We start from the raw sequence: 12,707 nt of genomic DNA, 5'->3' as shown, positions 1-12,707 counted from the left end.
CCTAGGTACTCCAGACGCTGGGTCGGCACAATCGCCCACTTTTTGGGGTTCAACAGCCACTCAAATTCTTGCAAGGTCTGCATGGTGATCGCCACATCCTCCCCTAATTCTGAGGCGGAATATGCCCTCAGGAGATCGTCTAGGTTGCCGCAGCAATGCCAAAACTGGAGCCAGTACCTTGGTAAAGACTCGGGGGGCCGATGCCAGACCAAAAGGAAGAGCCACAAACTGGTAGTGGGCTTTCCCGACTGCAAATCACAGAAACTTTTGATGCTGAAGGCAAATGGGTATGTGCAGTTACGCATCCTGGATGTCTAAGGACGCCAGGGAGTCCCCTTGATGGAGAGCAGCAACTACTGAGCAAACTGATTCCATTCTGAACCTCTGCACTTTCACAAAGTGATTGAGGGCTTTTAGGTCCAAGATCGGACGTACCCCTTCCTTCTTGGGAACCACAAACAGATTTGAGTAGAATTACTGGAAGGATTCCGAGTCCAGAACCGGTACAATCACCCGGCGATTCCGCAAATCCCTTACCGCCCCCAAGAGGGCCTCTGGGCGAGCCGGGGATACAGGGATGCTGGAGGGAATGTATCTGTTTGGCAGCCAGAAAGAAACTATCTTGTAGCCTGTGGAAATCAGATAGCAGACCCATTGGTCGGATAACCAGGAGGTCCACCAGGCTGCAAACTTCAGAAGGCGACCCCCCACCCGAGACATGGGTGGGGGAAAACCTTCATGCGGTAGCACTTTAATTCACAGGCTTGTTAGGCTTGCGGTTCCAGGGACGTTTTTGACCGTCTGTGGGCGTCCCTGTGGGGCTGGGGATGCTTTGTCGAAGCTCCAGGTGGACAAAAAAGCCGCTTTTGAGCGGAAAAAGAGGGCCCTTGCCTACGGCGTGGCTCCTTAGCCTTCCTGGCCAGTGGGAGTAGGGTACTCTTACCACCGGTGGCATTTTTAATAATGTCATCTAATGAGGCTTTAAAGAGCCGGTCGCTAAGGAAGGGAAGAAGATGTGTCAAGGCTTTTTTGGATGCCTGGTCAGCAGAGCAGCATTTTAGCCAAATTAGGTGCCTCAGCACCACAGCTGACACTGAAGCCCTGAATAACAGAGGGAGAGTATCCAGGGCCGTGTCACAGACGTACTTAAGGCCTTGCACTAGTTGGTCTGCTAGTTCCACGCAGACAGGGGAAGCCTGTTCTGCCAATTCGTGGTGCAAAAGTTTTGCCCACTCAGTGTCTGACACCAGTGTGTCTGACACCAGTGCGGATGCCAGTACAGGTGGCACGGCAGACCCCACAACTGTAAACAAGGAACGAGCCACTGCCTCGGCCTTCTTGTCCGTGGGATCCTTGAATGCAGGAGTCCCCTCAACTGGGATCGTGGTTACTTTATTTAACCTGGATACTGTAGGGTCCACGACCAGAGGAGCCGACCACTTTTTGAGAAGGCTTTCCTCAAAAGGGGTAACGCACCGCCATGTTTTTGGGGACCGAAAAGGTCAGTTGCAGGCGACCTCATTCCTTGTAAATGAACTTGTCAAAATAAGTCAGATACCGGAACAACTTAGGTGAACGTGCTGGCTTGCGGGATCCAAAAGGGGCCGGTACATCAGCAGAGGGATCCGCTGGCTCCTGAATCTTCAGGGTATCTTGCACAGCTGTGATAAGTGTTCCAACAAGCGCTTTTTTCTGCGCCCGGACCCAGACTCATCCTCACTATCCAAATGGTCCTAATCAGCGTCGTCTGACAAGACAAAGCAGGGGTTGCCAGCCCCAGCAGGACCCGAGTCTGTGTCAGAGCTCTCCCCAGAGGACGGGGGGCAGGGGCTGCTTTTTAGCTTTAGCATTTCTTCCCAAGCACCGCTTCCGTCTTGGCAACATACAAATTGAGGACCGCCATCAGTGTGTCCATGGGGACTGCGCAGTCCACAGGTGACCCGGTTGCAATTGCCTGGATTTCGGGAGAAGAAACACCAGTTTCTGAAGCCATGCTGACCCTACCCTGTCTGCCACCCGAAGGGGACTTAGGACAGTGACAGTCCCACCCTCCTGCTGCCACTGGCTGAGGGGCTCTAACCCGCTGGACTCCCCACCCTGGGCCGTTCCGCACTGTATTACCGCAATGCCTGGTGGCCCCCAGAGCTCCCAGATGCAGAGATAGCAGAAAACTGTCGGTGGCCGGTCGTACGATCGGACAGTCACAGTCCCACCCTCCTTGCTGCTGCTGACTGAGGGGCTCTAACCCACCGGACTCACCACCCCAAGGAGTTCTGTGCTGTTCACAGCAGTGCTTGTAGACCCCTAGAGCTCCCAGGTGCAGAGGAAATCCTAACTGGTGGCAGTCCTTCAGAACGATCGCTAAAACGATCTGAAAAACACGCTCAGACTTAAAACGGCCGGCCAGCGTCCAGTAAAACAGACAGGAAGCTGAAAGAACATGTAGCTGCTGCTGAACACTGAAACGTGCTCAGGGTTCTAAAAAATGGCCACCAGTGTCCTGAATAGGGAAGCACTGGGAAAATGGCCGCTCAAAGCCCAGAAGACCTACTGCCCTTGCCCACACCTAAATTGGCTGCCGGCCAGCTTCCATGAGGGACAGAGACAGAAGTGTGGCAGACACACCGAAGACACAGCCAGACCCTCACAGACACCTCCCAGTAGCTTAACACACAGGATCCAGGCACCACCAGCTAGCCAATCCCCTATCCCAGGTGAGAGCCCTCAAGGATCTTACACACACACACACACACACACACACACACACACCGCTCAGTACCACATGCAGCATGCCCCCAGGGAGGGGGAGGGGAGGGAAGATAGGGACAGGGGAGAGAAGAGAGGGAGGTGAGGGACCCCCCAAATCGACCTCCCAGGGAATGCCCAGCTGTTCAACCCCGCCGGGGCAGGGAGAGCTGTACTTACCAGTCCTGAAGCTGGGAGACATAACATTGTAGATCTACACCTGATCGGTACAGGGTATCTACTGGCCTCGGCATACTGTGACGCAGACATCAGTAGCCCGGTCATATGTACGCCCCGGAGCATAAAAGCTCACAACCACCTCTGGAGCTGAGGTATGTCGTGGCCTGCCGAGCCGTAGCTGCGACTTGCACATGCTCAATAGCCGGACCGGGGAGACTACAAGGATAAGGGTATCCAGCCTGTCACCCAGCTGGCTGTTGATAGTAGATCACAGGATCATTCATCTTGCGCGAAAACCCAAGCTTCTGCGTAAAAAAAAAAAGCACGGGCCAATGGGCCCGCAGAGTTCCTAAGTCCTTCTCCTTTACTAGGCAAAGTAAAACTGATGCTTCTTGGCAGGATGGAGGGTTGTAGCCTGAGGGACCACCCCGCAGACGGAAGTAAGAGTTTTGAGTGTTGTGTTACAACTATGCCTAGTATCCTAGTGATAAGACTAACAACCCATTTGTTACAGAGAGGAGCTGTGTCGGTCGGTGAATATAAGACCACAAACAAACATACATGTCTATACTTACCTGCTCTGTGCAAAAGAATTGCATAGAGCAGTCCTGAATCTCCTCTTCTTAGGTCCCCTGCTGGTGATCCTGGCTCCTTTCTGCCCAAAGCCCCCAATAGGAAGCTGCTTCCCATGGGGGCACTCATGCAGCTGGCATTGAACACAAAAAGCAGGACTCTGCCTTGTTCTGTTCACTGGCTTTGACAGCAGTGGGAACCAATGACTACTACTGCCTCAGCAAAGCCTGTGAGACTCAGAAGTGAGGGTAGAGAAGAGCTGAAGACATGCACAGTGCTAGATTGAATGAGAGCTCATGTATGTATAAGGGGCCAATACCTAAACATTTTTTTACCTTAATGTAAGGAAGGCATGAAGGTAAAAAGGTTTATGGTTTAGAACTACTTTAAGCAGTGTCATAACGTGTGCTGATTCTCTCTGGATTTTGCAGTGGTTGGAGTACTGCATTTGATGCAGCAAAACCATTTTTTTTTTTTAAATCCCCCACTCATAAATGCAGATTTTTACTAATTTCAGGAGCTGGCTGCATGAAACATCATAAATATTATAACTGAACACTGAGTAAAGGGTGTGCTACTGAGTAATAATCTTAATCGGGGGGGGGGGGGGGGGGGGGGGATGGGTCACATACCCTTCGGGAATAGGGACTTTCTTCTGGGCTTTTGGAGCAACAGGATTCAGTTCTCCAGCAAATAAAGCCATCACCTCCTCAGCTACTGGAACCTCCTTTGTTTGCAACTTCAGGATATATTTCATGAGCTGCAGAATACAAGAAGCCTGCAAATACACAAACCAAGACAGACCATCAGAAAACAAAAGCAAAGGTTTGCATTTAAGACATGTAATGGTGAAAATCTTTACTTTTAGCTTGTGTGAAAGAAACGGCAACAAATAATATGATTTAAAGCCAAACTATGTAGCAGAGGGTTTCCAGGGGGCATGGCAGCATACTCTCAGGTTATGGTAAGGAAGGGTCTGTGTAAAATCCACCTGCCAACTACCTTATACCCTTATACTCAATCCAGCAACAGCAGATGAGAATTCCTCCTGTGACACAAAGAAAACAGAAGAAGGTGTCCCAGGGGTAGTGGAAAGACCACAAAAGTGGAAGAAGTCACAGCAAAATGGAATTGATACCCAGGGGATATATTGCAAAGGGAGCTACACAAACAACAAAAAACAAAAAGCTGCTAATGCCTAGTGCACCATCTACAGCATTTTATTAAAAGGAGAAAGATACAAATTATACATACAAAAACCAATAGTGACAGTAGAGTAGTTATTACTCTGAAGAAGAGGGTTGGTCCCCTTGTTTCATATATTTAGACCTCCGAGGTTGGATGGTATATTTTGGGTTTCTGAATCTATGATACATTACCATTCACTACTAATTTGCGAGTATAATTAGTATCTTTCACCTTTTAGTAAGTAGTTAGTGCTGTAGATTATGCACTAGGCATTTGTGCCCATTTATTTATTGTCATTTAACCAGTTAAAGATTCCTGATCCAAGGAGGGCTGCAATGCCAGACCCATCCAGGCCGAGTTGCACAGTAGTTTCCATAATTGTAAATTCAATGCTCAACTTCCGCAAAGTCTAAGCACTAAGGTGTCAGGTCCTCACAGTTCTGAGCAAGGGTAGCTATGTTCAGGTTCTTCCCTCCTCCCCGCCACAGCTGAGATATGGCCTGTCAACAGTACAGGTGTGGACATGTGCTATATAGCATTCCCAAATCAGCTGCAATTAACCACACCAATACTGGGCATTTTCACTGACAATTGCGATTCTATACCCATATGAAATTTTTATAATTTTGTTCACACAAATAGAGCTTTCTTTTGGTGGTACGTATTTATTCACAACTTTTGCGATATAAGTAAAAAAAAAAAAAAAAAAACATTAAGTGTGTTAAGTGTTACTAAGTGTATAATAATTGGTTTGTGTGATCATGGACAGATGCATGCAAATGATCACGGACATGTGATTTTACTGGGACATATGTGGGGGACAGGTGTTATTAATTGGGGACATGTGTGTTTTACATTGTGTGGTGACACTAGGTTGGTGATCAGTGAGTAAAAAAAAAAAAAAAAAAAAAAAAACACACAGCTTATACTCACTGATCACCGGCCAGCTGCAGCGATCCGCTCTCCTCACCGACAACTTCTGTGTGAGGAGAGCAGAGCCAATTGCCTAGCAACGACAGCTGTGATTGGACATGGCCGTCGTGATCAAGAGGGCCAATCACAGAGAATCTTCTGAATAAACTTTAAAAAAAAAAGAAAAAAAAGAAAAAAAAAAAAAAGAAAAAAACTTGTGCAGACTGCACAGATGCTAGCAATATATGAAAGCTGTGACTAGCTGGGATAGGTTATACCTGGGAAGGGATTCCAGTCTTTTTTTGCCAGTGTCTAATCACCTGCAAGTGGCAGCATAGCCCTATCATAATGGAGATGAAGATACTCTGTGTCCTGGGATGTACAATAAAGAAAAATTGGCAGCACCATTGATGTGTCGTCATGATAAAGTAACTTTAAGTGAACTTATGCAGTCACTTATTTTTCTCTTTAGCACTGTAATTAATTTAAATAAAAATCTGCTTTCAGTTTGACCTAAAAAGTTGTTTCTGGATGATCAGTGTCAAATAATATAAAATAAATCCATTGTAATTCAATGTTCTATGACAATAATGCATTAAAGGCCAAGTGAAAATACTGCTCTTTTGTGTAGCTGAAATCTAATTTCAGACTTTAAGATCAGCATTAGATAAAGAAACTTGCCAACCAAAATTAAAATAGATTACCCGTTCCTGAACTTCCAAGTCAGCGCTCTGCACAAACTGGGGAAGCCTCTCAACCATAAGTTGTGTTATCTCCTCTGCTGCTTGATGATCTCCTTCCCCTTCTTTGCGCTGGAGGATACCAGAATATAACTTGACCACATTCTGTACATAAACCGCCTGAATATGACCAGGCAGAGTAGTGACCTTTGGCCTCAACATAGCTTCCAGTGTCTGGTGAGGTTCTGTCAAGTGCCTGGAAAAGGAAGATAATAAAAACAAATCAGAGAATATAAAAAAGAAAAAAAAATAAATAAATAAAAAAAAAGGATAAGACTCCACTGAAGAGTTTTAAATAAGATAAACAAGGTATACCCTTTGAAAAACTAAAGTGGTAGTAAATCGCATTTTTTGTTTACATCGCATACTAGCACATTATGAAATACTTACTTCAGAATGAAGCCCTCCAGCAGCACGCCGTCACCGCTGAAGGGGCTTTCCTCTTCATATGGTCTTCCTTCCAGGTTTGTGTCCTCCGGCCGTGCTATTGGCTTCTCCGCTCCCTTCCCTTCAAAAGGCATGCGTGCCGCCATAACGTCACTCCCTTACCTTCAGAGCATCCACTGCGCATACACTGGGGACGTCACCGGCTGCATACAGTGTGAAAATCTCCCAAACCGTGATTTAGGAGATATTCACTGTACCTACAGGGAAGCCTTATTATAGGCTTGCCTGTAGGTAAAAGATCAAAAGAAGGGTTTACTTCCACTTTAAAGACCTTTTTAGGAATACATGCAGCCTTTGTAAAAACCCAAAAGCAGCAACTGAACAGCTAGGTTTAAGATATTACTGTTTTAATTTTGCCAGCACATATACACTGCTGAAAAAAAAAAAAATAGTAGAAATGGAGATTAGGCATATAGAACATTGATGGCCAGCAGTGTAATGCTATAACCTATCCCAACTAACACCTGCTCAGCAACAGAAAGGAGTCCAAATAGAAAATTATAATATAAATTATATATATACACATACACACACACACACACACATATATACACACATATACACACACACACACATACCCCACATCATACTTTTTTTTTAATTCAATTTTCTTTAGATTTACCTTTAACTATGTAGTATTCAAGGGCCTTGCTGATTGCATACAAAATGTATAAATGTATGGCCAGCCTAAGGGTAAAATGTTGTTTTACTCCTAACGGAAGGAAAGAAAGACCACCACCATCATCATAAGACACGGGAGTTAATTCTTAGACCATGGCAAAAGTTATGCTCATGAACTCAACCATTGTGTCAGTAAACGCCTCCCTAGATATATGATGAAGGCAGCTGAGCTCCCAAAGGATGAGCAAAGTCACCAGAGGAAGGAAGAAAGTCAGACTGGAGGCAACTACCCAAACAGAGAGAAAACAGAAAAGTGACAGAAAAAAAATAAAAAAAAATAAAAAAAGAAGAAGAAGCTAGACCTGACCCCATACCCCAGTGCTTGTTATCTGACATGCAAGGTGTAAAAGTTTGATCAGAGGTGTACTTATGACCTCTGCTAATGTGGAGATGGAAGGGTTACGTCTTCAGAGCCAGGCAATGTAGGCTGAACCCAGGCAGATGTTCAGAGACCGCTGTGCTTTAAGAGAAAGCCTGCCCAGAGAAGGAATAGGGCATGCACATTGCTTAGTGTTAGTGTATTCCTATTTTCTTGGGAAATAAATAAGACTTTGTTATTAAGCCGTGTGCTTGGTTTCATAGTCAACATTGTATTATTGTGATAGCAATAGTAACATTTGGTCAGATTTTTTTTTATAGACTAGCTAACTAGGGGAATAGACAAGTTAATACATAGGTACAATAATATTTATTGTACCATTTACTTTGCTTAGTGAAGAAGCTGAGACAAAGGCAGTAGCACTAAATGCAAGAGGCTTGTGCCAGACAGGTGAAAAATGGTGCCAAATATTACATATGTCCAAGAGCTACCATCCATTGCCTCAAACCCGTTTAAAATGTCACAGCCCCTGTTCCTGGATGAACAAAGTATAGGGAAACCATCGCACAGTGGCAGATTTAAAGGGCACAAACACTGGCAGCTGACTTTGTACTTCGGATACAATACAAGATATGAGACAGGGATCTGCCGGCACTGGAGCTGTAAATCACCCTGAAGCTAACGCAACGTAATGCACCCCATACTAAGGTGAGCTCCCACACAGGATCCAGTGCCTGAAGCAACACTAAAGGCTGTCCTGCATCTTCACCTATGTAAGGTCCAAGTACCAGCGCCCAAGGGCTCAGCCCAGTCAAGGAATCAACTGATCCAGAAGCTGCAGAAGGAGCCACAGTGGCTACAGTGCAGGCAGCAATCCTGAGAGCAGAACCCTCTTGCAAAAAAAAACCTCCATGTATCTTTACACAAAAGTGCTGAATGTTCAAAGTCTTAAAGCAACACCCAGTGTCTTTCACGTTTAGGGTCAAAATTACTTACACCCCAATATAAGAAAAACAACAATACTTTGGGAGATGGAGACATATGCAGACCAGTGCTTGACAGATCAGATATTCTTTACCATTTCTCTCCTCCTGCCATCCAAGGGTTAAAACCTTTGCTCTTCCAACAATACCATATATCCTTTACATGACTCCATGAGAGAACAAAGCGAGGTTCCACATAGCATGAAAAATGCTTAAAATATTTTATAAAAGCCGAGGCACTTACATTAAAGAGTGCCGACATTAGGGAATAACAGCATGTGATATGGATGATGTCACTCAAAGCGTGGCTCTGCCCTTCGTGTAATGCAAGTACTTTCATTGAATAAAAGTTAAGCATTTTCATGCTATGTGGAGCCACACTATGCTCCGAGATGGAGTTCTGTGAAGGGAGGGTGATATCATTGGAAGACTGGAGGTTTTAATCCTTGGGTGGCAGGAGAAGAGATCTGGTATAGAACATCTGATCCGTCAAGGACTGGTCTGTATGTGGCCATCTCTCAAAGTATTGTTTATTTCTTGCACTAGGGGCGAGCAAATTTTGCCCTTAAAAAGGTGCAGGACACTGGGTGTTGCTTTAACAATCTGAACCATTTAAGCGCACGGAGCACTTTTGTGGCGTAAAGCTTTTTTATGGATATTGGGACACAGACAATTTTGGACTCTAAAAACTATTGATAAATTGTGTTGAAGTTTTAATATTAGTGGTACACCAAAATTTTGTCCCCAAAAATTATCGTTTGAATGAAGAAAAATGCAGATAATAGAGCCGAAAAAGGGGGGGGCTCACAATGCCACACTAGTCCAACTGGCATGCCCGTCACAGTCCTCCCTTCCGTTTCCCTCTCATGGCAACTGTCCTCCTGACACAGCAAACTCACGTTGAATCGCTGGATGGCCATTTGTAACAGTGATAGGCGGCACACTGATCCAATGCTGGTCTAAAAGGCAGGACATTGTTACAGCAGCCGCCCAGAGATTTAATCCAGCTCCGTGACACATGAGATCGCACTACCAGGCACTCATAGGCTCTGGTGAAACTGCATGGGCACTGATAGGCTGCATCACATGGGCTCTGTTGAGGCTGCATTAATCTCTTGTATCATGTCAGCACTCTCTGACCATCTCCTGTACCATTCTGCTAGAGGTGCACCAAATGTAAATTTTGCTAATACTATTAGCAGTGTGTTTAAGTAAGAGATTGCAGACATAATACAGGAAATGGTCAAAGACTGCAGACTGCATTTTTCTTCAGCTTTTCTTGCACTAAAAAGGTCTCAATAGATGCCCACGATAAATTTATATTCATTTAACCGCTTGCCGACTGCCTCATGCAGTTATACTGCGGCCGAAGGGCACGTACAGGCAAAGTAACGTACCTGTATGTTGCCCTTTAAAGAGGCGGCCTACGGGTGTGCGCCCGCGGTTAGCTCCGTGAGTCGGATACCCGCAATCGTCTCACGGAAAGGAAGAACGGGGAGATATTAATGTAAACAAGCATGTACTCGCTGTAATTGGGAGCAGAGATCAGTGACGTGCCACACAGCCACGCCCCCCCACAGTTAGAATCAATCCCCAGGACATACTTAACCTCTACACTGTCCCCTAGTGGTTAACCCTTTTACTGCCAGTGTCATTTACATATTTGTATAGCACTGGTCCTAAAAATGTGTCAAAAATGTCTGATGTGTCCGTCATAATGGTCGCAGTCACGATAAACGCTGATCACCGCCATTACTAGTAAAAAAAAAAAAATAATAATAAAAATGCCATAAAACTATCCCCTATAAACGCTATAACTTTTGCGCAAAGCAAACGCTTATTGCGATTTGTTTTTCCCAAAAATATGTAGAACACGTATCAGCCTAAACTGAGGCAAAAAACTTTTTTTATATATTTTATATATTATATTTTTGGGGGATATTATAGCAAAATGTAAAAAATCATTTTTATTATTTTTCAAAAAAGTGTCGCCCTTTTTTGTTTATAGCGCAAAAATTAAAAACCGCAGGGGTGATCAAATACCACCAAAAGAAAGCTCTATTTGTAGGGAAAAAAGGACGTCAAATTAGTTTGGGAGCCAGATTGCAGGACCGCGCAATTGTCAGTTAAAGAGACGCAGTGCCGAATCGCAAAAAGTGCTCTGGTCTTTAGCCAGCAAAATGGTCTGGGGCTTAAGTGGTTAAATTGATGATAATAATTAAAAAGTTGAATATAATACAATTGGATATATATATAAAATGTCACTTTTGGTTTTCGGCTAAGTGCATCTTGCATTTTCGATACCAAAATTTCCATTCGGTGCACTATATATATATATATATATATATATATATATATATATATATATATATATATATATATATATATATATATATATATATATGGTGTTCCATCAGGTTGATGTCAGGACTCTGTGCAGGCAAGTCAAGTTTGTTCACCCCAAACTCTCATCCTCGTCTTTATGGACCTTTGTGCACTGGTCCCAATCATTTGGTGGAAGGGGGGGATTATGTTGTGAGGTTGTTTTTCAGGGGTTGGGCTTGGTTCCTTAGTTCCAAAGGCACTCCTAAGGTGTCAGCATACCAAGACATTTTGGACAATTTCATGTTCCTAACTTTGTGGAAACAGTTTGGAACGATGGTCCCTTCCTGTTCCAACATGACTGCGCACCAGTACACAAAGCAAGGTAAATAAAAGACATGGATGAGCGAGTTTGGGGTGGCCTGACCCCAACCCAAAGAACACCTTTGGGATGAATTAGAGAACAGACTGCAAGCCAGGCCTTCTTGTCCATATTTGTGCCTAAATATGCGCTTCTGGAAGAATTACAAACTTTCCCATAGACACACTCCTAAACTTTGTGGACAGCCTTCCCAGAAGAGATGAAGCTGTTATAGCTGCAAAGGGTGAGCCAACTCAATATTGAACCCTACGGACTAAGACTGGGATGCCATTAAAGTTCATGTGTGTGTAAAGTCACGTGTCCCAATGTTTTTGGTAATATACTGTATATGTACATATAGCATTACAAATTAGAAAGAGAAAGGGTTTTAAAAACACTAACACAATTATGACATCTACAGAAACTTAAAAAAAAAAAAATCCCTTTAAAGAGGAACTGCAGTCTGCTCACATAATCTCTAATAAAAACATGTCTGCCATCCATTTTAGCTGCGGGCAGCTGAAACTTTTGTCCTTTCACTTCCTGCATTTACAGACACACAAAAAAGCACGCCTCCAGCTGTGCAGCTCTCATTGGCCCTGTTATGACTCATCCTCATTTCCTTTACTGGCAAACTCTCAGAAGAGCGAGAGAGAGAGTGCTGTGCATGATGTCATAAGCCTAGGCCCTGGGGCTTTTTAGCAGACAAGAAAAGGAAGTTGGCTGTATAAGGTATTTACTGGCAGGAAAAAAAAAAATGTTTTACTATCCAAAGTTAAAACAAGGGCAGAGGATTTGATAGATGGAAAGATGAAAAAATTACAGAAGGTCCGCTTTAAAAAGCATTTAAATGAATCTCTCCTTAATGGCCTACCCTTACGCAGGCTATCGCCCCCTTCAGTCTATTATGAATTCTGCTGCTAGACTAATACACCTCACCAACCGATCTGTGACTGCTGCTCCTCTGTGCCATTCCCTTCACTGGCTCCCCCTACCCCACCGTGTAAAATTCAAAAATGCTAACCATAACATACAAGGCCATTCACAAAATCGCCCAAATCGTCTCCCTCCTAGGACCTCCCGCTCTCTATCTCCCTTGTTACCTCCTCCCATGCTCGCCTTCAAGACTTCTCCAGAGCCTCTCCCATCCCCTGGAGCTCCCTGCCCCAGTATATCCGATCAGCCCCTAACCTGTCCACCTTTAGGAGATCCATGAAAACTCATTAATTCAGGGAAGCCTATCCCACATGCACCTA

General features: G+C 44.5%; 1 protein-coding gene across 4 annotated transcripts in view; it reads right to left on the bottom strand.

Moving 5' to 3' along the window:
- AP3D1 (adaptor related protein complex 3 subunit delta 1) overlaps nt 1–12,707 on the bottom strand; it is a 167,653-nt gene that overhangs the window by 98,870 nt on the left and 56,076 nt on the right. For all 4 annotated transcript variants that reach the window (XM_077475978.1, XM_077475979.1, XM_077475980.1 and 1 more), the window contains exons 15-16: nt 6,303–6,534; nt 4,131–4,276 (exon numbers count right to left, since the gene is read on the bottom strand). In XM_077475978.1, coding sequence (XP_077332104.1) covers nt 4,131–4,276; nt 6,303–6,534 — 378 coding nt within the window. The remainder of the gene's footprint in view (nt 1–4,130; nt 4,277–6,302; nt 6,535–12,707) is intronic.

Source organism: Lithobates pipiens, unplaced genomic scaffold (genome assembly GCF_037356315.1).
Source record: "Lithobates pipiens isolate NorthernLeopardFrog02 unplaced genomic scaffold, aLitPip1_a1.2 Scaffold_13, whole genome shotgun sequence".
In the NCBI taxonomy this organism is placed as follows: Eukaryota; Metazoa; Chordata; class Amphibia; order Anura; family Ranidae; genus Lithobates; species Lithobates pipiens.
Note: the sequence above shows the minus strand (reverse complement) of the source record. Positions and strands in the feature narration are given on the sequence as shown.